We start from the raw sequence: 26,681 nt of genomic DNA, 5'->3' as shown, positions 1-26,681 counted from the left end.
CAGGAATGACTGCCCTCATTTTTGTAACACAGGAGGAGAGTTCAGCGAAGGCAAAGGGAAATCAGCTTGGCTAAAGTGAGCAGGGATGTTTGTGACAATGGCAAGATGGATTCACAACGTGGATTTACATTTTACTACATGTTGGTAACTTGGGGAGACCTTATGCTTCAGTTCTCAGCCTGCACACTGCTTAGGTCAGGGTTCTTCAACCTTGGCAACCTTGGCAACTTTAAGATGGGTGGACTTCAACTTTTGTTGAAGTCCACCCGTCTTAAAGTTGCCAAGGTTGAGGAACCCTGGCTTAGGTGACTGGGAATTGAAACCAGAGCACCTTTGGAGTGTGGCAGGTTAGAAAAAGTTGCAATCACCCTTAAGTTCCAGCATACCAAGAACACTGGTTTCTTCAACCCACCCACATCTGCTCCAATTATACCTACAGCAAACTGACTGCACTGTCTTAATCCAGCAATATTACTCCAACTGTGGAGTCCTTGGGGTTCTCTGAGCTAATCCAACCCTTTGGTTCTACCTCTTGCTCAGCCTATATTAAAGGGTTAATCCAATCCTTTGGTTGTCCAGATTTTGATTAAAGGGTTAATCCAACTCTTTGGTTGTCCCTCTTGCTAACCTTCCTGCCCCCTCTCTGCCCAATTCCTGTTCCTCCGAAGCACCTCTTCTCCACCATCTTAATCCAGCCTTCCTGCTTTCTCTTCCCAGGTATTTTTTGACATCTTCTTGGGTGGCCTCCCTGTCCTTAGTAGTTATAACACAAAGCCCCTTGTTAATGTTAAGGATCACAATGTTTGGGAGCTTACTCTTATTTCCTTTCTCTTCCACACTTTTCAAGCCTCTGTTACTTAGCATTCTTCTCTCTCGTGTTCCAAGCTATCCAGGAACATGATCTTGCTACAACCTTACAGCAGCCTGGATTGAGCTAAATTTATTATCCAATATTGCCAAGGTGGCAACTGATGCTGAGGAGAGGGGTCTGCAGGTTAGGGCACCAATGAACACTTGGCAAGACAAAATACTTTTTAACAAATCAACAAAAATAGGGTATAAAATAGGCACATTGAGCTTCTAATAGGCTTAATGCACCTACTTGACTGAGAAATAAAATCCCAACCCCTTCAAAAACAGGCTGAAAATTTCACTCTGTCTAAGGATGATCCAATTTGGTATAGTGGTTAAAGGCATCAGGCTAGAAACCAGAAGACTGTGAGTTCTAATTCTGCCTTAGTCATGAAGCTGGGTGACTTCCTCTCCACCTGAAAATGCTGCCAAGAAAACTGCATGAACTTGTCTGGGAAATCACAAGGCATCAAGACTGACTCAAAGCACGCAGACATGCACACAAAAGATGATATCGCTACATTACCACTATGCGCCCGGTTCCCTTGGAAGCCTACCAGATAAAAAATGCCATTTCGACAGAATGCCCCTTTGTTTAATTGACATTATGTTTAATCTTTGTTTAAGGCTTCCCTGTATTCTAACTATCAAAACATGTGGCAGCACTAACCCATCTGGTTAATCTCGAAAAAGCTAAGCAACTTTGGACCTGATGAATACTTGGACGGAGGCTACTAGGAGATCTAAGATCATGGACTACATTGCAGGCATTGGCAAATTGTTATTGTTGCCTACGAGAAATCACCAGGAGTCAAGTTTGATTCAAGGGATACTTAATCACAGATATTATCTGTAAAGTCACCAGGACTTAACCTTCACCAAGGGGAATCTTTAGCCTTACCTTTTATATCCTAATATGTCTTCCCCATCCTTCCCACCACGCACCTGTTTCTAGGGACTATATAAAATGTTAATCCCAGCCCATTCTTGTTTTCCAGCTCCACTACCCACCCACCCGTCCCTTGATCCTGAAATGCTGTGTTCTCTTAAAGACTGAAAATGTGGATGAATTAATTTGCATCATTGCTCCAGCCAGATGGCACTAGAACTGGACAATACTGCATTGCGATGATAATTCAGTAAGCAGCTGGCTTCCAGGAATATAGTATGCAAAATTCCAAGTGCATAGACCAAGATCTGAATATGGAAACTTCCCGTTGACAAAGGATTAATGGCCCACAAAATTTGTCTTGGTTTATCCAAGCAGTTAAACTAAAAAAAATGACAGAAGTAGCTGTAAAAGATAAGAATGCTGATGGGTGATTAATGTTGCAGAAATGACTGTACCTGGGGAAAAAAAAAATCCAGGTTAAACCATTACCATTGTCAAGATTAGATAGTAGGGAATGGGAAAGATTTCCTATCTGAGAAAGTGGATTGCCACTGCTAATCAGATGGGCATAATGGAGAAATAATCGGATGGAGTGTAACTCAACTTCTTTTTCATCCCTAACGTGGTATCAGGGTTGGAGTGTTAAATAAGTTGCATAGCCAGTTAAAATAGTCCTTGTGGAAAGTTCTTCCTGTTCTCAAGTTATACTTTTATCACATAACCAAATGAAGCACACCATCAGAGGAATAGATACAGCTTGGAACAGGCTTCTTTTCAAAAGCATTTGGGAGGATAATATACCAGGTGAGCTGAGATCACCAAGTTCCTTGAAAAAAATCTGTTTCTCCCTGCTCATGAGTCTTTTCTTACGGGACTAGGAATCCTTACTGTAATTCAGCTATTGCTACATGGATATAATATCCTGGCAGAATAGTGATATGTCTTCCAGATCCCCCCAAATTTGCGGTCTTAGGAGGCTAATGAAATGTATTGTCCTTACTGTTGCGGAAAAGATTATTTTGAGGGTTAGCTGATGAATAGTCATTGGCATTATTTCCCACCCTCCCTGCTAAAATACAGACCTTTTCCTCAGAAATCTACCTATGACTGGGCTAGCCATATGAATACACCTCCCTGAAAACAGTAGCATAGAGCATGATAAAATGTATGTGCTGTTTACAGCTCTCTGGCAGCTGAAGCAGGAGAAACTAGGCATTGTGCAGTGCATAAAGGATCCCAAAGCACTGTTTAAGTCACAGACTGGGAACAAGAGAACACCAGCATGATGGGAACAAGAGTGCACAATGGGATTGCCAGGGGCATTCAAGAGATGATGTCCAATGCTAGTCAGCAAAGGACCCAATTCTTCCATTGCAGATATGGCAGCAGAAAGGGAAGCCTTGATGGAGATGGCATATCCAGAAGTGCAAGTCTTCTGCCAAAAGCATGGCTTGATGTTTGAGGTAAGCTGGAAGTAGCAGTTGTGGAGAACATGTGCAACTCAAGGTTGAAATGTAAGGATCTTGGTGTTCACTCAGCTTGGCTTTTTTCTGGCAAAAAAAGGTTTCATTACCAAACGAGGTAACATCTTTTGAAGCTTAAAAGCCAGTCCACCCTTGTGACAAAGCATTGATGTTACTTAGTTTGGTGATGAAACTTTGCAAGAAGGACACCTAGATCAGCAAATGCCAAGATTTCAATGTAAGCTTGAAGCTCTGAAGCTCAGTATCACTGGCCTTCAACCTGGGGGCGTTGTTTGCTATTATTTGGGTTCCTGAAAGCCTCCAGAATTGTTTTTTTGGCACATTTGTGAAAATTTACTCTTTGGTAGATAATAATTATGATGATAGTGAAAAAGATGAATATCTCATGTTCAGAGGTAGTGCAATGTCACCAAATGCAAGGGGCAAACAATAAAGAAAAGTCCCATCGCCTTGTGAGTTCCCAAAGACTCTGTTGCGTCAGGCTAGATCCATTCTTGATTTATTCCAGTGCAGCAATTTGCATGTTTATGTTCACAGCACAACAGTCAAAACAGTCAATATAAAAGAATTACTCCGAACAATGCTTGAAAAAGTTGTGGTTAATTTCATGTATATACTATTCTTCCTCTTACAAGATCTAACAAATTTGTAGTTGTACCTGCTACAAAGAAGGCTAATTGACAGTTCCCAGTACATTTTCCTTCTCTGAACAGAAAGCGGGAAGAAACAAAGAAATGTTTGCTACCTTGCAAACATGCCAATCTCAGAGTTCTGCCATCTGACCCTTTAGCTGCGTAATAGTCATTTATCTAATTTAATGAAAATGGGGACAAATGTTTCCAGATGATGTTGTCTGCCAGCCAATTGCCATGATCCATCCTCAAATCTACTCTAGATTATTGATTTAAGATGGGGCACCTTTGATCACATGGGCACTGGCCATACATCTACCCAACTCTTTTTGGAGGAAATCAAACGCTGCCAGAAACTTTCTGTGGGTTCCAGCTTCATTGTAAGTACTATCTTTATTTTATTCCATCTGTCTAGGGAAGGCAGCTGGGCCATAGAGTGATCAGAGATAACACTGCTACTATTTTACTGCCTGATGACGTTGTAGGAATGAAGGAAAGGTGGTACAGGAATCTTTACAGAAAAGATAAATAAATAAATGGAGGCACTGGTGGTGGGACAGGGAGAAGAAAGAGCACTGCTAAATAGTACCTTCTCTGCCTGGCGCCTGCTCTCTGGAATGAGATCCCCCCAGTGATCCAGATGGCTCCACCCTGATTACATTCAGGAAGCTACAGGTAGTCCTTACTTAACAACCATTTGTTTAGTGACTGTTCAAAGTTACAATGGTGCTAAAAAAAGTGACTTATGACCAGTCCTTGCACTTACGACCATCGCAGCATCCCCACTATCACATGATCAAAATTTGGGCACTTGGCAACCAGCTCACACTTACCACGATTGCAGCGTCCTGGGGTCACGTGATCTCCATTTGTGACCTTCCCAGGGAGCTTCTGACAAGCAAAGTCAATGGGGGAAGCTGGATTCGCTTAATGACCACAGTGATTCACTTAATGGCCACTGCAAAAAAGGTCGTAAAATTGGGTCCAGTTTGCTTAACAACTCTGCTTAACAACCAATTTTCCAGTCCCTATTGTGGTCATTAAGCAAGGACTCCCTGTATTAAAGATCTGGCTATACAACCAGGTCCTGAAACAGAGTGATGCTTGAACCCCTGTTGGCCGTGTTTTTGGTTTATATGTTTGTCTTTAGGCCATTCATTATTTTTTTTCTTTTGTTGTATTTTTCCTGCTTTTTAAATTGTAAGCTGCCCAGAGTCATTAGGAGTCAGGTACACTGTATAAACTGTATAAATCACACACCAAAACATATATGTATTCTTTTGTTAGTAAGCAACCTAGAGAAAGGAAAGTGTCTCTGCTTTACCAATGGCTCTGACCAAGAATATTTAAAAAGTATATAAATTGCCATCTTCTTTTTATAGGAATAAAATTAAGCTATTTTTTAGCCATGGTTATATTTGCAATATGTTATGGACACACTTACAAAATCCTGCCATGTGCGGTCTTGTAATGGTATAAAAGAAAAGGAGGGGAGAAATACTTTCAGACTTGCAAGATTCTGTTAATGTAACCTTACAATAAAGATAGAGTTAGTACTCACAGTTGTCTTTCTTGTCTGGACTACTCAAAGGGCAAGACTGAAAATCTCTCCCCTTCTTTCCTTTTACTCTCTGAAAAACTAGGGAGGGTTCCTTCTGAAATGCTTCCCACAACCCCTCTCCTTCTGTGGGCTGAGATATCTTTCACATGCTGGTTGTCCAATCTACAGTTCTTCTTCCTGTCTCCTGAGGTCATTCCCACATACCATTACAGGTCTTGTCTGTTCATTAACAGATGATTTATTGTAAAGATAGGCAGCACAATGTGCTTACTGATATTTCTATAGTCCGCTATGGAAATTTTAATACATATTTTAAAGATCATCTTCTTGGCCACTTTTTCTAGAAGATTATTGTTAGGTAGCACTTGGCATGAATTCTCACTCCATCTAATTTAGTGGCTGTATGACCCAAAAATAAAGAAGTAAGGGCTTGTTTCTATTATTCTGTAAGGCACAAATGCTCAAGATTTTTGTTATTGTTGTTGAAACATAGCCCATTTGAACTGTTTTAACTGAACACTCCAAATTGATTATTTTGTCTGCTCTGTAATGCCTTTTGGCCCAAGTAACAAAATCTTAGTAATCTGATATGGTCCTTTTTGTGAGGATTCAGTTGAGATTCATAGCTTCTGGATGGTTCTGGAACAGGAGGAAAGGAGGAATGATGCAAAGGGAATTACAAGCATGAAAATCCAGTAGTCCAAAAGGCATTTCTCATACAAGTTCCCAATGGAGACAAGAAAGCTCCTTGGTCCAACTTGGATTTTCAGGTCATCCCAGCTTATATCTTCGGAAGAATTACTGAGAAAACTTCTTTGCTCCAGGCACTGCTTGGAAGCGATTATGGCCGATGCCCCACTCCCCTGACCATTGGGGAACTGGAATTTGAGGCCCTTAGACAGCAACTTCTGGAAGAGCCCAAGACCTTGCAGCTTCTGGCCCAATGGTACCTGAAGGATGAGAATGCCATCCCTCCTGTGTATGTTCTGCAGCAATCATCTCAGGCAAGCCCAGATGGCCTGGAGGAAAACTTGCTCTTGGTCCTTCGTGGGGCAGCCTGCCAAGCAGAAAAGCATGGGCTCATCAGCCAGGAGCAATTGCTGAATTACCACAAGTCAGGTATGTTTCCCAGATGAGAGGTCTCTCTATGGTATACCTTGCTAGGTTCTTGAGGTACTGTTTGAACAAAACAGAAGGTTCTCTACATAAATTTAGACTTTATATCACCAGGTTAAGATCCTATCTTTCAGTCCATGATGGTGTTGAACCTAAACCTAACCCAATAGATGTGCCATCTATAAGAACAACTGTTCCAATTCATTTACAGAATTCACTGCAATAAGACAAAGCAGTGACCACTGGCTTATTTGGCTTTTAGGGAGGAGGAGGAGGAGGAGGAGGAGGAGGAGGAGGAGGGCTTGCAATGATTACTAGCCAGGATGTCTACTTGCAACCTCCATGTTCAGCAGCAATCAACATCCCACCTATAGAGGCATAGTCCCCTGGGCCATCTGCTTGAAAGAAGATGTTCAACTATATGAACCCAACTTAGCTGAACCAGCAGGGTTCTTCTTATTCTAACAGTGGCCCAATGTTCACCTTGTAGGATAACCTTTCCTATTGTGGGGTCCTCCAGAAATGTTTGATTTCAAATATCATTAGGTTGGGGAAAGCTGTTTTATGGACAGATATATATAAAAAAAGTAACCAAAGAAGAGTGCTGTGGATCTCTTATGGCATGTCCCTGTTAGAATTCATAGTTTTCTAGCTAGGAAGGAGAATTGCATTTCATTTATCTAGGCAGTGACAATACCAGGCATGGATCTGTAGTCCTACATCTGAAGATTTCCTAATATCAATCCAAATTTGCCTTTTTCCTCTTTTATTTTACTTGGTTATGCAATAGATGTCCTTCCTGTTGCCTCACCTCCTTCTCCTTCCTCTCTTGGAGGCCCCTTGGAGAAAATAAGGACACTGCTATACTGCCATTGTTCCCACTTCCCTATCCTTCAGAAGGAGTTTGAAATCTTCTTGCAATTATTTTCACCACTATTGCTTTCAAAACACAAGCAACATGCAGAGAGTACTTTGAGCCAACAGAAAAACACAGAAAATGTAGTCAGTGTCCCACTCTGAACTACGGCCACCTCAGAGTAGCTCTGAGTTGCTTCCTTCCTCCTTTCTCCTCTCCAGAAAGGAGAAGAAATAAATAAATCGATAGAACCTCCACAATCCTAATTTTCAGGCATGTAGGGGAAAGCTTCTTGGCTGCAAAGCCACCCTCCTTCTACAAAGCCATTACTCTTGCTATGTAAAATGCCCACTAAAAGCTGCGGAAGGAAGGAAGGAAGGAAGGAAGGAAGGAAGGAAGGAAGGAAGGAAGGAAGGAAGGAAGGAAGGAAGGAAGGAAGGAGGGAGCATCAGAAGGAAGAAATGTAGAGGCAAGAAGCTGGAACAGGGCTCCCCGGTGGGCATCTTGTCCAGGACTTCCTCAGTCCTAGTAGTTGCTTTGGCTCCACATTTTACCTGTGTGGCTCCCCTTCTGAATTCCCTGTTCATCTCTTCTCAATCTTTCATAGAGATACATCAGGAAATTGAGGCTGGCCTCTTCAGATCAAGTGAATGTAATGGCCAAGGTACCATGGTATTCTTCACAGAAGTGGACATGCCCCCATCAGATAGAGTGGACTCACTACTGGGCATAGCTGAAGTTGGTGATGAGGTGCATCCTGAAGAATCACAACAGTTAGCAGATCTGAAGGCAAACATTGTAAGCATGTATCCTGAGCTGGTCAAGGTTCACAGGGTTCCACATGAGATGAAACCCAGCACCCTCCGGCAGAAGCCCTGGCCAAAATATTTGAAGAATCTCTGTGACCAGTTTATTGCTGCCACCAACCATCATGTGCTCAGGAGCCTGAGATCCCAAGAAAGCAATCTTGGGAAGCCACCTGAGCTGATTCAAGAGCTCACTCATCACATGGTCCTTGGTCAAGAACACAGCCAGGCTTTCTGCTGGCAGCAGGACCTGCTGGATCACATTTGCCAACGCATTAAACAGAACCACCATCGAGCCCACTCCCCACTTGTCATATGTGGGCCATCAGGATGTGGCAAAACAGCTCTGTTGTGCCATCTGAATGAGGCCATAAGAGCCACCCTGGGTCAGGAAACAGTGGTGATACTTCGTTTGGTGGGAATTTCACAGGCCAGTTCCACATGCAACAGCCTTCTTCACAGCCTCTGCCTACAAGTTGGCTTAGCCATGGGCTTCCCTTATACCAAGGCAGTTGGCAATCCAGTCCTGCTCTTCCACAGTCTGCTCCACTTAGCTTCTTGCCAGGGCACACAGCCACTTGTCCTGCTCCTTGATTCTGTGGAACAGCTACACATAACTAGAAATGCTCACAGAGCTTTCTGGTTGCCAAAAATCTGTCCTCCAAAGATCCACATGATTCTTACTGTGCTGCAGAAAGAAAGTGAAGTTCTGCAGAAGAACACTGTGGCTCCAGAGGATTATTTTGAGATGGAGCCTCTTTCTCAAGAGCAAGTGGGGGTGATTCTCTCCAAAATGTTGGCATCCACAGGGCATACACTAAGGCCCACCCAACAGGAGCTGTTCCTGCAAAGCTTTGCAAAAGGTGGGTATGCTCTGCAGATTGCCCTGGCCATCAGACAGGCCCAGCATTGGACTTCATATATTCTACTTGCAGCACCAGCAATTTCATCTACAGCCATGGAGTTTGTGCATCGCTTGTGTGACCACCTGGAGGTGGTGCATGGATCTGTCTTAGTAGCACATGTACTTGGCTATCTTGCCTGTGCCCGGTGAGTACAAATGTGTGTGGCTGCTGTTGGCAGAAGTTAAATGGCAGGATGCCATTGCCAGTAAAGGGGAGTATAACTGGTAGCTTGGAGAAATTGCCCAAGTTCTGTTGAGGGAGAAGAGAATTCCATATAAATTCTCAGGGGTGGAACGTGATGGCTTTTAGAATTTCTTTAGTGATGAAATGGCCAAGTTGCGTATATCTATTTCCTATTTGTCACTATCCTATTTTCTTGCCAATAGTTTGCAACCTCCCTTGTGTTCCATACTTCCATTAAATCCCAGAAGAAGATAGCATTCAGGACGTTCCTCTTTGCAGACCCTGCTAAGGGGCTCCTAGAATTAAGAAACTAATCAAGAATTTCCCCTGGAGAACCTGAGACCAATTGTTCATCCAATTTTTCTCCACTTTAGTGGAGAACTTTGAAAGTTCACTTATGTTCATCTTCAGTTGCATTTAGAATATATATTAACTTCCTGTCAATAAAGACTTTATTGACAGTTAATATATATTAACTTCCTGTCAATATCAGACAAGAAGAAAACTAGAAAATGATTTTCTTCTAACAGGCCTTTGTATGTTACCCAGTCATTTGGTGTTCTATGGTGAGAATCCTCAAAGCTGGTAGTCATTATGAGGAAGGGCACTAAGAGGGAATTATTCTTAGTAGTCTGGCCATCCCCCTCCCCAGTTATCTGCTAGGGAAAGAGAGGAATAACGGATGACTGCCTGTCTGCTTCTCCCTCTCCCCTTTCCACAGATATGGGCTCTCAGAAGCAGAGCAAAAAGATATTTTGTCCCTTGATAATGAAGTTCTCGCTGAGATTTATTGGCTCCATGCTCCTACAAGCAAAGTGGCCCTCCACTTTCCACCCCTGCTATGGGCCCGGTTATACCAGGACTTGGCCCAATGGCTGGAGGACCGGTGGGCGGATGGCTTTGTGCTGATGAACTTTGCTCACAGGTCAGTTGTCACTTTCCCTCCAAGGCTACTGAGAAGATAAAAAAGCATATGCCAGCTTTGACATCTCTTCTTCCATGCAGGGAGTTGGCGGCAGCTGTGGAACAGCGTTACTTGTCTGTGCCAGAGGAAAGGATCAAGCGTCACCTGCTCCTAGCAGATTTCTTCAGGGGGACGTGGAGCTGGGGCATGAAGAAGCCCATCCAGCTGCCATCTTCCAACAAGCCTGTGAGCTTTGATAGGAAGGTGAACTTCTGGAAACTGAGGAAGAGAAGGATGAATGGATAGAGAGATGGATGGTTGGGAGAGCCATGACAGCAGTACTTCCTGGGAGTTTCCCGGAGAAGAAGGAAGAGAATCCCAGTAAAGGTTATAGAAATCACCATGAACATTAGCTCTGTTTTTCTAGAAAATGGCTTGGTTTTGTTGAATTTTATGACTGGAAATTCTTTCCCCATTTTAGTGGCCATAATTCTGGGAGTTGTAATGCCAACAAAGATGGTAGAGAGGGATGAAATCAGATTGGAAAAGGCTGACCATAGAAGAGATATTGTAAAACAGAATCACTGAGTCACACGTTTTACTCAAAATTAAGCCCAAAAGAGCACAGTGGGCCTTATTCTCAGATGAGGATACAGACATGCAACCTACAAATAATGTGAAATAAATCAAGAGAGGATCTATACAGAACAGACATGGGGAACATTTGAGGGAGCAGGGCTGCATATGATTTCTTTTGAAGAGGAATGAGGACAGCACTGGGTGATTCAAAGCTTCAGAGCCCATATCTTGCACATAAGTAAAGCTGAGCTTTTCTATGTTTTCCTCTGGGTTTTAGGCTTGGGAAAGTGGTTCTTTACATTCTTACATATCTGAATATTATTTGAGGGGCCACATTACATTTTTTATGTGTTCCCCCCTTTTACAGGGGCCTATCCATTATCTGCAAATGTGCTATTAAAATTTGGCTATATGAAGGAGCTCTGAGATACCCCAAAATAAAAAGTTTGGGGACTGCAGGTTGGAATCCTGATATAGGGCAACATAAACTCACCAAGTAGTTGGAAGAAAGTAATTAAAAAGTCATTTGCATGACTTGTACCAATACTTGATGGTTGGAAAGTATGCCTTGATTTGACTTATCGTAAATAAGGAATTATATGGATTTTAGAAAAGTAAAAGTTAAATGTCGTTTCCTTTGACCTAGGTGACTCCTCAGCCTCTTTGGTTCTCCAGCACACTTGCAAACCAGAGGAAGTTGAGTGAACTGCCCTTCCATTTACTGCAGGCAGGTCTATTCAAGGAGCTGCAAAGAGATGTTTTGGGTAAGGGATCCAATGTGGTAATTCTATACTCAGCACAATTACCTACACGTTGTGTGAATGCCTATTTCTTAGGTAGACTCAACAAGAAGTAAATAGCAATCCAAGAAAAGAAGGGGTGGTAGTTGGTTAATCCATTTCCTGTTGTGGGGGAAAAAATCTTTATTCTGTGTCCCGTTATGTTTCTTCAGAGGCACCATATATGCAATACAAAATGCAGCATATACCAAGAATATATTATGAAGTTCCTAAAGAAACACCAATTTAATCTGAAATGTTTTGAACTGTAGAAAACATTGCTTTTTAACAATAAGTGGATACTTTTCCCCTTGCTTTTGTTTGTTTTCCATTGGAACATCCTAGAATCCTTTACTCCTGGCCATGGGTCACGAAGAGTCGGACATGACTTAACGACTGAACAACAACAAATGCTAGTCAGAGTTTCTGGGAGTTGTGTGTAGGCCATACTCCTATTCCATACTTCCGTCTTCCTTATTCTGGTTGCTTTTGTGATGTTCTCATTGTCTGCATGTGTTTCCCCACTCTCTTCTTTTCCCATCAGGGAACATGAACTGGATCATCTGCAGAGCTACCTCCACTGGCATAGAGAACTTGACTTCTGACTTTGCCATGTGCCTTGCCCAGATCAACTGCCCAGAGCTGCATCTCCTGCAAAAAACTCTCCTGCTCCTGCAGCCTCTTGTGGATAGCACACAGATCCATGGAGGTAGATAATCACTGCAAGCCTTGACATTTAGGAATGGTTACCAAACACCTTGTCTAGTCTATGTCAACAAGGCTGCCAGCGTACAGTCAGTTTATTTAAGTGGCTGTAGGACGCCTTTGTGTTGAAATTAATAGGTGCAAAGTTCCTCCTCCCAGATGAATGAACCACCATAGATCTGGTGGAGGAAAGGATCCATTGTGGTCTTCCACAGTTCTGTCCACTCATACCTACCATTCTGGCCTACTTCAGCTGAATCTTTATGCTTGGATCAGTGGCACCAGCATATTTTGAATCCCACTGCTGGAGTGGGCTTGGTTTTCACTAAAATCTGAATCTCTTTCTTAGCTAACAGAACACAAACAGAAGATGGTTCTATTTCTCCTCTCTTTCTCCCTCTGCAGAAGCAAGCATGATCTACACGGAGATGTTGGCACGGCTGTTTTTCCTCAGGCCATCCTACCCTAAGATCATTGGGAAAGTGTGTGAGCAATGTGAGAGCTGGTTTGGTGCTTGGCCTCATCCAGTCCTCATTCCTTGCTCTGGATTCTTCTATCCACCTGGAGGACCTCTGTGCAAAACACTACCTGGATTCCCTAAAGGTAGAATATTCTGTTGGCCCAACAAGTCATAATTATTATTCCTCTCTCCCCTGCGTCACTGAAAAAAACATTGTTTAGCAACATCTTTTCATGTGGGCCATATGGATGCCAACTTAAATCTTCCAAATGCCTTGGTTAGAGTGGGGAGACTTTTGAATACTAAACTCCCATGAAGCTCACCAGATGATCTTGGATCAGTCGACTGTCAACCCAATCTAAGAATTGTTATGGGGATAGCATGTAGAAAAAGCATGTTGTTATAGGAAGGAGGATTTTACCACAGTGCAAGAAAATATGGGCAAAAGTGGGAGAGGCTTTAGGACCCAGGGTGCCAGATTAAATCCGAAGCAGGCTGTTCACTACCTGTAGATCATAGATAATTCCACTTGGATTGTATTCTATCTGCCAAGATAATTCTTCAAATCCCCCCTTTTCCCCCCTGCAGGCACTTCAGTGCTAGAATTCAGCCTTGACCAAAAATTGCTTCTGGCTGGTTCTCTGGATGGCTCTATGATTGTATGGGACATGGAAGATTTTACCGTGCGACACGTCCTAACAGGACACTCTGGTGAGGCTCCAAAATGGCCAACCTCCATCACGGGCTGTAGTTGATCCCAGTTATGATGACAAAGAAATCAGACCAGGGTTATTTATGTGAACCAGCAATAAACACCTTGGGGATAATCTCAGTGGCTGGGTTCAGATAACACATTAGACTAGGCTAAAATAGGTTGTGATTCAGCATGTTGTGGGAATGTAACTCTCACTGTCTTATTAGCATATGGTGTGCACCAGACCATTAAAAGGTTTATTTATATGGGCACAGCATGTTACTTGAATACAGGAATTACTTTAGAGTCAAGCAAGTTGCATGAATTCAGTGTGTGAGATGAGTACACACTGTTAGCTGCAGGGCAGAATACATTCAGCTTTCAAGATTCAGCAACTCCCTAAGGCTATCCATTGAAGAAGAGAAGGCTAATGTTTTTGTCCTGGGCATTTGCCCAGGGTCTGACTGAATGGAAAGCTGCCCTAAGTTTTTCCTTTGAGAGTCTGGTTTTCAAGACCCATCAGAGCATTTATTTATATGAACGATTAAACCCAAGTCTGCTATCCATGAGTAAATCATGTTGCTGCAGATAAATAAAACTTTGTTGTCCACTGCCTTCTTTTCATTTGCTGCCCAGTACCCTGGAATAGGAAATATTGCTATGAATTGTTTGCCATAGTCCCAGCCTTTCTTCTATCTACCTAAGCCAAGGGTTGGCAGCTTTGGGGACAGGGGGGTCTGTGGGGAAGAGGGGGTCAAAAAAGTTAAGATGGCAATCACAACCACATGATTGAAGCTGCCATTTTTACTTTTTGACCCACCCAATGGACACCCATTGTGGGGAAATTAATATTTTGCTGGGAGGAGATACATGTATAAACAAGAGCAGACCCAAAAGTGAGTGGACGATTGAGTGGACAATTTTTGAGGCTTCTCCTTCACTCTTTTTTCATTTGTCAGTTTGACATCTTCCAGCCACTCTCTGTCCCTATGTAGTAGAACTCCAAGAAAGGGACAATTCCTCTTGGCTGATGTCTGAATTGTCCATTTGCTGAGAGTTTTCTGAAATTAAGCCAAGGGCCTCATGAGGCTGCAAGTTATTCACCTTGATCTGCGGGTTGCTCCACCAGAACAGCAACCAGATGTGTGAGCATGCTGGGTGACATCCTCTTTTGAGGATCTTCCTCGCCCCATCCTTTCTGTCTTGCAGCTGAAGTGAAATGTGTAAAACTATTTGGCAAGGGGACCCGTGCTGCCTCAGTGGCCATGGATCACACACTGCGCTTGTGGTGTCTGGATTCTGTCAGGGAGGAATTCTCCATCCATAACGTTCACCCTGGGGAGCTGAGGTGTTGCCAGCTTCACATTGATGAAAAACAGCAGATAATATACTGGGCATCAGGTTTGGAGGTATGGAACCCACCGTGCATGTGGATGGGGGGACAGAGAAGCAATGCTGGGGTCCAAAATTTGGGCAGGGTTCTTCAGAGCAGAAGGGATAGAAGAAATGGGATAAATATATTGAGAATTTTGTAAGGCTTCATCTGATCTTGTTGGATATTCTGAGCAATTTGGAAGAGGAAACAATCTTTAGATTATTAGGGCCATGAAGGGAGGCCAAATTCAGGAGCAAAGTTCTGGCTGAGACCTCAGAAAGTCACTGAAAGAGAGGAGAAGAAAGAAAGAAATCTGTGTGAGATTCTCAGGAACAAGTCCACAATCTCTGCATTGGCATTAACAAGCCTTCAAAAGTATTATCTGGATAACAGAGAGAATAGGGAAAGAGTGACCCTCCTGATGGAAACAGACACAGCACCCATCACTCTTAATCATTGATCATTATGTTTGGGAATGATGGGAGCTGGAGTTTAAGAACTTCTGGAGAAAAATGGGTTCTTTAACTTTGCTGTGTGACCAGAATTGAATTTGGGAGCCAACACTACACATCTATGTATCCACCTCTACAGTTAAAGACAGAGATTAATCTTCTACCAGATTATTTGTTAAATTAGCACATTTCCGGGACTGCTGCTCAAACTTCCTGAGTTATGTATCTCCTTAACTTTAGAGAGAAAAAAGATCTTCATTCTTAGGAAGAAAAATGTGCTTTACTGTACAGAGAAGAGAGGCAAAAAAGGAGGGAGAACTTGAATGGATTTTTCTCCTTGCTCCCAGGTCAGTGCTTGGCATCTGAAGACAGCTGTGCCCGTTTTCCAGATCTCTGCTGAGCCCCCAGACCAGTGGCTCTGTGGAACTGTGTTTGCACCAAGGCTGGTGGTTGTGACAGTATCTGAGAGGGGTGTCTTCTGCCTGTGGGACAGCATCAGTGGACAGCTCCATTCCAAGCAGGAACTGATAGGGCTGGGAGAAGAGACACCAACGTGCAGTGTATTGCTCCACACGCTGGGCAGGATGGTGGCTGGCTTCAGCAAGGGCTCTCTCTTGATGGTGCTTGTTCTTCTGCCACATCAGGTGGCCTTGCTTGGGCAGAGGGACCATGGGTCGCCCAGGGGAGATCTATGGATGCAGCAACAGTGGGCTGCCACAGTGTCCTGGTTTTCTTGCAGATGCCTTGGGAAGAACTTATTTCAGGGCTGAAGAGCCTTTTGGTGTTAGGGGCCCTACAGGGTTGTGTTTTGTTTTGCAGGACCAAGGGCTACAGTGGGTAGAATAATGATGCAAAGCAAATGAAGCGATAGGCGATATGTTCCACCTATCTATTTATTACAAATGCTGCTAAAGGCCTCGATTAGGCAACTCTAAGTAGCTTACAGCAGGACTCACAATACATACAATGTATTAAAATAAATAAAATTATCAAAATTATTAAACATCTCATTAACAACATCAATAATAAATACTACTGAGATAGATTCAACATCATTATTATAATAATAACATCATCCTAACTCCATAACAGTGTTTCTCAACCTTGGCAACTTGAAGAGGTGTGGCCTTCAACTCCCAGAATTACCCAGCCAGCATGGCTGGCTGGGGAATTCTGGGAGTTGAAGGCCACACCTCTTCAAGTTGCCAAGGTTAAGAAACACTGCCATAACATAACACCAAGTGCCGGATTCTTCTCCACTCAAATACATCTCTCACCTAGAAGTGCAGTGAGATAATTTTTCGTCATTTCCATGCCCTCTGGCTCTGAGGGACATTTGAAGAGATTCCTTGACTGTTTTTAACATTGTACTAAGCCCATTTCAGGACATTGACTGCAGTACATGTATTTCTGGTCCCAGTAATAGAAAACTGTGCCACTAGTTTCTGGCAATTATGGTCAGAGAGGATATTGTTATTTTACGGAACTGTTTTTCGCAGCTGAAGATAGCAGTGGGTGAGGCCAGATGTCCATCAGAAGGTGATGTGAGGGGCATTACTCTTTATTGTTTGGAGATGTAATGGCTGAGCAACATCTGACATGCTGTTTTCATTTGTTTTTCTCGTGGGGAAAAAAAAATACCAGCCACTCACCTTGCTTTCGCTTGGTGGTTTGCCATTAAAAACGTAGCATGATTTATAGTGGCTTTGGAAGCCTCAGAAAAAAAGAGTACTGCATTTGATCCATGGACATCAGGTTTTCCATCCATGCCCTACATGGATTAGATACAATTCCTCAGGTTTGTAAGCAGCAGTTTCCTGGCCCTTCTTGGAGATACTAAGGACTGGATTTAGGGCACAGAGAACATCATATTTCCACAGTTGTAACTCTTCCATGGGATCAGAAGGTACTTGGACTTTCTCCCACCCTATCTGTACATCCAAGAGAGAGGCTAAAATGTCCAGGTTGGGAGTGGGATTCCACCCAAACCATCTCCCTCTCTTGACAGATCTCCTCTGATGGACACAGCCTGCTGGAAAAGCTCCCAGAAGGGATCTGCTTTGTGGTGCTTTCAAAAGACGAATCTCTCCTGGCAACAGGTTTGAATGAAGTTCCTGCTCTCTTACCCTACATTGTTTAATCATGTCATTTAATAGCTGCATCATATCAACAGAGTAGCTGGCAGAGGCTACTGCTGATCTTCTAATCTCTGTAAGCCTAGAAGATTGGCTTTAATCACTTGACCCTTGGCAAAAACTAGCAACCTTTTTGGCCAGCGGGCACATTTGGAATTTTCAGGACATGTTGCTGTAGTTATTATTGTTTAAATCTGTCTACCGCCAAATCATACAGACTCCTTACAGCTTACAATGATGTACTGTTGTCGCCAGGGGGGTGGGAGGGTGGAGTGGGTTTTATATTGGGATTTTTATTTTTATTTTTTTTTATAATGTTTTTTTTATTTTTACAACAAACACAAAACAAACATGAACAAACAAAAACATAAAAAGGCATAAAAAAGCATCTTCCATTTTATACCGTGTGTCAACCAGTTAAACTCGTTGGTGCCCCTTTCATAATCTTAAATTCTCATATCATCTATTCAAAAATATACTTGTATACTTATCAATTAACAATTATTAATCATTCATAGCTAATCTATAAAATCATATATTACAAAAAATTTTAACTTTCAATAGGATTAGTAATACATCTCCATCTATCTATTATATGTGTATATATATAATAATTAATATCAAATTTCTATTATAAAATTTCCTAATCTATTACATTACTATATTTTCTCATCTAATCATTAATAAAAACAAATCCCGTGTCATATAAAATTGCTTATCTTCTTACTCTAATTTCAAATCTCAATTTAACTCATCTCTGCACATTCCATAATTTTGAATAACTTCCTCCTGCATAAGTACTTTTTAATTTTTCCAATTCTTAAGAGTTACAATTCTAACCAATATCAGTTACAGTATCAATTACAATTCTAACCAAGTTACAGTTCTAACCAGATTTCACTACATGTTATACAATTTTTAACTATATATCTCAGATTTATACTTTATTCCAGCACTTGCATAATTTTGAGTTCACCCTTTTCATTCAATGTCCCAAAATATCTGGCTGTTCATTCCTTTTTTCTATATTATTGGATAAGAGAAAGCAATAATAAGTGTCCTTTTGAACATTCTGCTTTTGGAAGCTTCTGTCAGTTCCATCATTGTTGTATTCCCCTGATTTTCTCTTTAAACATCTGCAATAGTTTCTTTCAATATTGTTTTACTTCTTCTTTTTGTACATTCTCTTAGTACGATTTTCCATTATAATCTTGTATAATCTTTTTCTCACCCTCAGTGCCAAGAACAAATCTGTCTCTCTTCATTTATCAGTTGATTAACCCTTTTAATTCTCAGTTTATAGGCCTCACAATAATTCCGTTTAATGTTTCTGATTTCTTGTACTATTTCTTCCTTTTCCAATGATCCCGTTTTATGTTTAATTAAGTCCATTTTAGCTTTAATATCTTTTTTCTTTTCTTTTTTTTTTTTTTTGAGAGTTTCTGCAGCTCTTCTTCCAATTTTTTATAGTCATCCTCAATAGTTTAAAGATCTTTTTCTGCATTGTGTTTCTCGTATAGTCTATTATCTTGATAAACCTTCATTGAGTCAAAGGATTCTTTATCTTTGTTCTTGCCAAAAATAAGAGAAAAAAAGAAGCAAAAGGAGAGAAAAAAAAAAGAAGGAAAAATAAAAAGAAAAGGAAAAGAAGGAAAAGGCTAAGCCTCTTTAAAAAAAAAAATCCATCTGGGGGGGAATAGAAAGCAAAGCAGAGCTTCTAGCAGAAAAAAGAGCTACTGCCACTAATCAAGGCTCTTGTGACTGGCTCAAACTTTCCATCTTAATGTTTTCAAAGTCGCTTTCAACTCCACTTTCTTGTTTATAGTTACGGATGGCACCTGTATAAACATGCACATCCCACTATCTTTTTAGAAAGCACAGGGTCTTTGAGCGTGCGTCACAATGAAAAAAAAAGCACTAATTCGCGCCTCTAAATGGCAGTGCAACTTTCTTTCATTTACTTTCTCTTAACTCCACTTTCCCCATTTCAAAGTCAAAAAGATATAAATTTCTTATAACAATAAAAAAATCTTAGTAAAAAAAAAAGGCTTAAAATATAAAGTTATTGAGTATTAAAAAGAGAAAGCCAATCCAGTTAAAAATATATTTTTTTAAAAGAAAAACATCTTGTCAATTCCACTAAAAAGGGAAAGTTGAAAAGAAAAATTTTCTCCCCTTCTTTTTTTAATAGGGTTCAATCTCGCCGCTTAATCCACTTTTCTTCACTTTTAAAAATCTCTTTAAGTTACTTAAGGTGTTCTCTAAGAATAGTTGAATAGTAAAAGTCCATCTCACCCAGTTGACACCCTTCTCTTCCATCTTCCTTTGGAGCTGTCCCGGCTTTCGCAGCCATTTTTGGCTGCCTCTCCTCCGCCGGCTTCAAGAGCTTCTCCCCGGATCGATCTGGGACTTGCGGCGTCCCTGAGATCCGCGGGACGCGCCCTTTGCGTTCGCCATCTCTACGGGACGGCTTAGGTCCATCGGGACCGTCCGGGCGAGGAGATATCGGCTGCCATCCTGGGAGCCCAGGATCGCCCGCCGTATCGCCGCGACGCCAGCTCCGCCCTCTCGGATTTTTATTTTTGTAAGCCACCCAGAGTCACCATGAGTGAGTTGGGCAGCCATATAAATTGTTTAAATAAATACATAAATACAAGAAGGTAAAATGCAATGCTGGGACGTTCCTACAAAATGATTGCTGTAATGGCTGCAGCCAATCATTATAATACCCATTCACTAGAAGGTTCCCTCCATGGTCTCTAACCATCCAGACCCAAATGCCTTCCATATTCTAGTTACTTTGTCTTTGTCTTTCTTTTTTTTTTAGCAGCTTAGCACCTAAAGTGTGGATCTATGTTGGGACTGGAGGCATTCTGATAAATCAAGATGACGCTAGATTCTGGTGCTTTGGCTCATGCCAGCTTCCCGTTTAATTTTGTAAATAACAAGAAGAAAAAGAAAAAAAAATAAAGTTAGTAGGGGTGAACTAGGGAGGGCACTAAGCATAGCCCTGTCATAGTCCACCTCCAAGACATAGCTGGTCTGCCCACAAAGCCCTCTCTTAAATCCAAGAAAACCAAAACAGTGATTGCTGGTGTCTGGTATCTACTTAAATTCTTGGCAACAATGTGTGTCTATATAGATGCACGTGCCATGGTTCAGTTGGGTTGTTTGCCAGTGCAAGGAACTTTTTGCACACAAAAGAGTGCCAGAGCAGAACCTGGCATCTGAGTTCTCACTCCATCTTCCTCTTGGTTGAGTTAAGGAATTGGAATGACAAAAACTTTGTGGCATAGTCTGAGGTAAATTCCAAAATGACTTACTCAGAGAGACATACACAGAAGTCAGCCCAAAAGCCCAAAGCTAAATCAATCTGAATCCTATGCAAGTTTCCTGTCAGGGTCCAGGAGGCAAAGAATTTGTCTCCTGGGTTCCATCAAGGTAGCCAGGATTTGAGGTACAAGGCCCATTGCACAAACTCACAAGCAATCAACACTCTTTCCAACAATAAACTATTCCCAGGCAAAGTAGTAGAAGAGGTAGCACACTTGTCCTTCCTCAGCTGGTATGCACCTGTTTCCAAATCCATCCATGCTAGCAGTTTCCTCTGCCTTAATTCAGCTGGTCCTCATAAATCTTGAGAAGGCTGCAGAATCAACCAGCACTTTGGGCTATGGATAGGTAGACCTCATGCCCAAAGTCCTTTCTCTTGCAAGAGGTGTTTGATCATCTCTCTGCTTTGTGATGCTGTCCCCGCTGTGCCATTTGGGTGGGTTGGACGAGTGCACTGAGTCTCCATCAGAATCCTCCATGATATTCACAAGCTAAGGTGGGGTGATTGTGACCAGTGCAATGCTAAAACCTGGTTCATCTTTCTCTTCTGAAGAATCTTCCCAGGTGAAGCCAGGACATTCTCATTGCATGGTCATCCATGGGGGGAAGGGGCAAATGATGACACTTATGAGGTGTTATAATCATGCAAATCCCATGACCTACATACTTGCATCAGAGGCTGTGATGCAGGTATGGAACTGTGTCATTTTCATGATGACACCATCATGCCTGCATCATCATTTTAACATCATTGCATTTATTATGGATGCTACTATCTCATTTGTGCATACTGCATTATTCCAGGTTTTGGGCATTGTGTAAGAGTTTTCCTGGGCAATGTGACTGGATTCCACCAACTCCTGGGCTCAGATCTTCTGCATTCTGCTGAGGTTTGTGCAGCTGCTATTTCAGCAGACAATGCCACCATCGTCACAAGCTCCCAGGATGAATGCATATGGGTAAGAGGCCACAAATGGCATAGGGTAATGTTGCTAAACAGGTATGTTTCACATGTGACTGAGGCAAGGACATCCGATGACGGTGGAGACAAAGAAGTCAAGTTGATGACTGTATGGTTGAAGGTACATGTCACACACATGATGCATGTAAAAAGGGGTGAGGCTTCAATCACACAGTCACAACTGCATGTGGGGGTTAGCATGGGGCTGGAGAATTCTGGGGGTTGAAGCCCACATGTCTTAAAGTTGCCAAGTTTGAGAAACACTGGTCTAGAGGACAGGTTGCCTATCACCATTCCAGAAGTATTTTTAATTGGGAAGAACTTTTAAATAAATACATAGGATCGTGTTATACAAAGTACAGCTATAAAGTTTTACTACCCTTAAGCTGAAGAATCAGAGCACTTTTCTAGCATCTGATATCCAAATCTTTATCTCTAGTTCCTAGCTCCTAATCTTGCTTTGTTGGTTGAGCCCCACCAAGCTATGAAATTGTCTCCTTCCTTAGTATACTACTTCTTCTACCTAGGTGTGGTGTCTAGCCAAACAGGGTTTGCTGACAGATGTTTTGAGTGATACAGGGATGCCTTCCACACACCTGGCTCTCTGGGATGTCACGCTGGTGTCAGCCTCTTGCCACGCATCTCATCTCAGAGTCTGGGACCTCAGCTGTGATCGCAAGCACAAACTACTCCCACCTTGTATGGCAAGCAAGAGCTGCATTGGGCTTTCTCACAATGCCAAATATATCTATTTTCCCCAAGACTGTTACAGCTCTAATGTTATCATTTGGGACACAGAGGCAGGTAAGTGATACACCTGCAGAAATGTTTAGCAGAGAAACTTTGGGTCAGATGCTCCAGAACAGAAGAAGGCAAACTTTGGGGGCATGTGGGCACATCTGGAGTTTGGAGAGCATGTTAGGGCTATTACAAAATGGCTGTAATAGAGAGTCTCACCCACTCACAAAGTGACTTACCAGAAAGCAGATTGATTAGATTATATCTCCAAGGATTGGGTCTCTCTCTTTCCACCATTGCCAGTATCATTGCTTAATTGATGGGACCTGGAATACACCCACCTATCTGACCAAACCAGATGGGCAGAGACAACTGTAGATAGCCCTATAACTGTAGATATGGTCCCTCTGATAGCCAGACCCCAGTATCCTCCACAGATAGGAGCCCACCCGTTTTATTTTCTGAGAATGCTATGCAGCTGATGCAACACTCAGAAGCATTATTGGACATAAAACTGATGAGGGACTCTGCAATTTTTTTTTACAAGATGCCAGCATTCAATCCATCCATCCATCCATCCATCCATCCATCCATCCATCCATCCATCTGTTTATTTATTTAAAATTAAGGAACACTTTAGGATATGGGAGGGTGGAGTGCAGCCTGGCATTCAAACAAGGAGGGGGAATAAGAAAAGGAGGAAAAGGACATAATTCTGTCCCTAATGTAGCTTAATTTTATTTATTTGTTATGCTATTTATTTATTTATTTATTTATGCAATTTATCAATTCCCTCAATCCTCATGGACTTTGTGGAGGTTATGGATTTTAAAATATCAGTAAGAATAAAACTACATTTGAAAACTTCAGTTACAGAAATATAACAACTAATATCCTAATACTGAACAATAAGAAAAGTATGCGCATGTATCTTTACATACACACGCGCACACACATACACATACATGCTTTTTTCTCTCTTCCTCCATAGTCCTGTGGAATAGGTTTGAAGCGTGTGGTTTTTCCTCCCTCTGTGATTCTTTTCATGAGGACCTAAGAATTTTGCTGGATTGACCCACAAGGGCAATATAATCCATTTTGACCAGGGACTAACTAGCTGTTAACAGGAAGCTGGCCCTCTGGGCAATAGTACTGCCTGCCCTGTGTTTCCCAGCAAATGGTATTGAGATAATCTCTTGTCTCCAATGTAGAGACAGAAATGGCTACCAGGATTACTCAGCCATGATAGTCTTTCTCCTTCATGAACTTGTTAGCTCCCTTTTAAAGCCATCCAGACTGGCCGCCATTCCAAAAGTGAATTTTGTAGCTTAATCGTGTATGGGTGAAGAGGTACTTCCTGCTACCCTCCCCCCTCCCCCCATCCTGAACGTCTGCTCCTCTGATTGTTTTGTATCTGGGAGACAATGGAGCATACTTGGTTGCTGATCACTGTTGGGTGATGCAGAGGTTGGGCATCAATTCCAGTAACCCAGTAACAGGAAGGATGGGCAGCGCCTGCTGATATTGGTCTTCCACCAGGGAAGGAGTATGATAAATTGGATGCATCAGCTCCAGTCCAGTGCCTGGAAGTGGCCGAGCAGAGGAATCTTCTCTTTGTTGGACTGGCTTCTGGAACGGTGCTGGTGTTTCCCTTGGACTCCAGGCAAGATGTTGGCTGCATCCCTCCTTCAGAGAACCAAAAACCTGTCTGCAACTTGGCACTCACTCAGAATGAAGATCAGCTGGCAGCTGCCTGTGATGATCTTGTGCAGGTACTAGATCTGCATCAGGAAGAAGTGGGCCTGTTGATTGACCGGCCAGCCTATACCTTTTACACACAGATCCCCGGTGCAACAATTTCTAGTGTGGCTCTTCTGTCTGGATACCGGGTGCTCTATGGAATGACCAATGGGGAGCTCTTCATGTATTACTGCTCGGAGGCCCACGTGTTCCCTCTAGAAGCTCATGGCAGCTGCATCACCTGCCTGAAGACCAGCCATGGAGAGAAATGGCTGCTGAGTGGTTCAGCAGATTCACTGCAATGTCTCTGGGACGTGCAACTCTGCACCTGGGAACACCAGATGTTTTTCCAGAAGGTAGGATTTCTGCTATTGCACAACGTTTATATGTCAGATTAAAATGTAGAATTGGTATTAGAGTAGAGATGGAAGTTGAGCCTGGGGGAATAGAGGAGCATTAACATTAGAAGAATTTTCAGAACAGCTGCCATGACGGGGAACTAAAACATAGCATTTCCTCAAATCTCAGTATATGAACCTTGTCACAGTAAGTGGTAGCACTTAGCTGATCTTGAAAAAGCTAAATAGGATCAGATCTAGTTAGTACTTGCATGGGAGAGCACCAGGAAATGCCAGAACTAGGGATATGAAAAAAACACTCTAGAAGAAGGAAATGGTCTCATCTGTACTGTGCCAAGAAAGCAACTTCATATCCACATTTTCAGGAGAAATTTAAGTGCGATTGAGGGAGAGTTTACTACTATATAGACCTGAATGTCTGCCCTCTTTATTTGGATATACAGTGGTACCTCGGTTCACGAACTTAATTTGTTCCACAATTCTGGTCGCGAGCCGAATTGGTCGTGAACCAAATCAAATTTTCCCATAAGGTTCAATGTAAATAAGGTTAATCCATTTTGAACCATATGTATTTTTTTTAAACCATCTTTATTCTTCAAAATAGTCAAGATTGTCGACTTGTACTCCGAGGCCAGATCAGTCACACGAATACCACGCTCACGCTTTTCTACAATTTCCTTCTTCAATTCAATGGTTATTTTCTTCAAAACCTTCTTCTTACCATTCTTGCTCTGCACTTTCTTGTTACGTTCATTATTGCTCTGCACATTCTTGTCACCTTCATTGCCATTCTGCATGTTCTTGTCACCTTCATTACTGCTCTGCACTTTCTTTTTACCACCATGCTTGCTCTGCACTTTCTTTGGAGCCATGCTGGATGTACTGTATGTGCTAAAAAGCACACCAAAAAGCTTCACAGCAAGTGTCTGTCTGCGACCGCGATCTCACCTAGAGGAAGCCATGACCACGTGTCAGAGCAGGGAAGATGGCCGCGAGTCGTGTTTGTCACCTGATGCGGAGTACACAAACGGAAGCAAAATTTTGCAGACGCTGCTGTTCGCGAACCGAATTGTTCGTGAACAGAAGCGTTCGCGAACCGAGGTATTACTGTATCTACCTGCCCACTACTCATAACTTTCATTCTAGAGATAACTAAATTCCAGGGAAGAGGCAGGTTAGCTATGGCTAGAGTTTGTTTCTGTGGTCCCTGGAGATGGCATTCCCTGAGTGGAAGGACCTGGACGGAGTCCACCTTAAAGGCAGATACTGCTGGGAGTGGGTGGCCCCACAGATATCCAGCTTCTGAGCAATGAAGGGTTTTAGAGATTATTTGAATTGTAATCTAGTCCAAATTTGGCTGCATTGAAGGGAAATTCTAGAAAAATTTCCTTCTCTATACAATCACTCCACAGTGACTCTTCCTGTTTAACTAAACTACTTTTCTAAAACGTTGTTTGTTTGTTCTTTCCCAGCAAGATTCCTTTTCACATGGCATTTTCTGTGCATGCTTTTCAAAAGATGACCAGTACCTGTTCACCAGCAATTTGGATCAGTGTGTTACAGTGTGGGATGTGTCACAGGGTGAGCAATTTGATATTTTTAGGAACCTGCAACTTTGGGCACTATTACCTTATATGGTAGCAATCTCAAGGGAGAGCTTGTCATAAAGTTGGGGGAACAAGCAAAGGTGTTTTTCCCTCCTTCAAATGTGTGGTGGGAATGTAGGGGCAGGTGTGGCGGGGGGGGGGGGGGTAAAGAAAACCAAGCTAGTAGCTTCAATTGTGTGATTAAAGCTGCTATCTCGATCCCTCTTGCTGACACCCTGTGAGATGGAAAAAATGTTTGAGTGTAATTTGAGTTCCTTGTGACACTGGCATGTTCCCACTTTCCACAGGGGCCCTCTTAGCAGTTCAGTTTGTGCATGCAAAAATTACCAGGATGGTGTCAACAGCTGATGGCTTTGCTGCAACAACACAACTTGGCTACCTCATGCGGGAGAGATTCTGCTGCACCCAGTCCATCAGCCCCCACCAAGATCTGCTCAGCAGTGTTAAAGCAACGTACAGAGTGAAATCTCGGCCAAAAGAGCGACAGGATCCAGGGGAGACTCAGGACAATCTGAGGAACACTCAGAGCTGTCCCAGCAAGCTCTCACAAATTTGTAGGATTGTGTAAAGAAC

At 42.4% G+C, this 26,681-nt stretch overlaps 1 protein-coding gene across 1 annotated transcript; it reads left to right on the top strand.

Annotated features, from left to right (window-relative positions):
• Positions 1-3,123: 3,123 nt before the first annotated feature.
• Positions 3,124-26,676, top strand: NWD1 (NACHT and WD repeat domain containing 1). Its single transcript, XM_088149905.1, has 17 exons — positions 3,124-3,207; positions 4,124-4,240; positions 6,192-6,540; positions 8,001-9,249; positions 10,009-10,212; positions 10,293-10,455; positions 11,417-11,534; positions 12,094-12,258; positions 12,660-12,857; positions 13,303-13,425; positions 14,618-14,817; positions 15,583-15,855; positions 17,244-17,334; positions 21,508-21,662; positions 23,902-24,468; positions 25,950-26,082; positions 26,396-26,676. The coding sequence occupies exons 1-17, from the start codon at positions 3,124-3,126 to the stop codon at positions 26,674-26,676; spliced, it is 4,470 nt and encodes a 1,489-aa protein (XP_088006031.1).
• Positions 26,677-26,681: the final 5 nt, after the last annotated feature.

The sequence above is a fragment of the Python bivittatus genome, unplaced genomic scaffold, assembly GCF_059951505.1.
Source record: "Python bivittatus isolate LINGU-HERP-01145 unplaced genomic scaffold, Pbiv_v1 ctg000580_np1212, whole genome shotgun sequence".
In the NCBI taxonomy this organism is placed as follows: domain Eukaryota; kingdom Metazoa; phylum Chordata; class Lepidosauria; order Squamata; family Pythonidae; genus Python; species Python bivittatus.
This window is presented reverse-complemented; position numbering and strand designations above follow the sequence as displayed.

Excerpts from the sequence above, each read along its gene's own strand:
- NWD1 (XM_088149905.1), top strand. The coding sequence starts at position 3,124 with ATGGCAGCAGAAAGGGAAGCCTTGATGGAGATGGCATATCCAGAAGTG. Across the intron at positions 12,259-12,659 it reads TAGCACACAGATCCATGGAG|AAGCAAGCATGATCTACACG; the intron begins GTAGATAATCAC and ends CTCCCTCTGCAG. Across the intron at positions 13,426-14,617 it reads CGTCCTAACAGGACACTCTG|CTGAAGTGAAATGTGTAAAA; the intron begins GTGAGGCTCCAA and ends TCTGTCTTGCAG.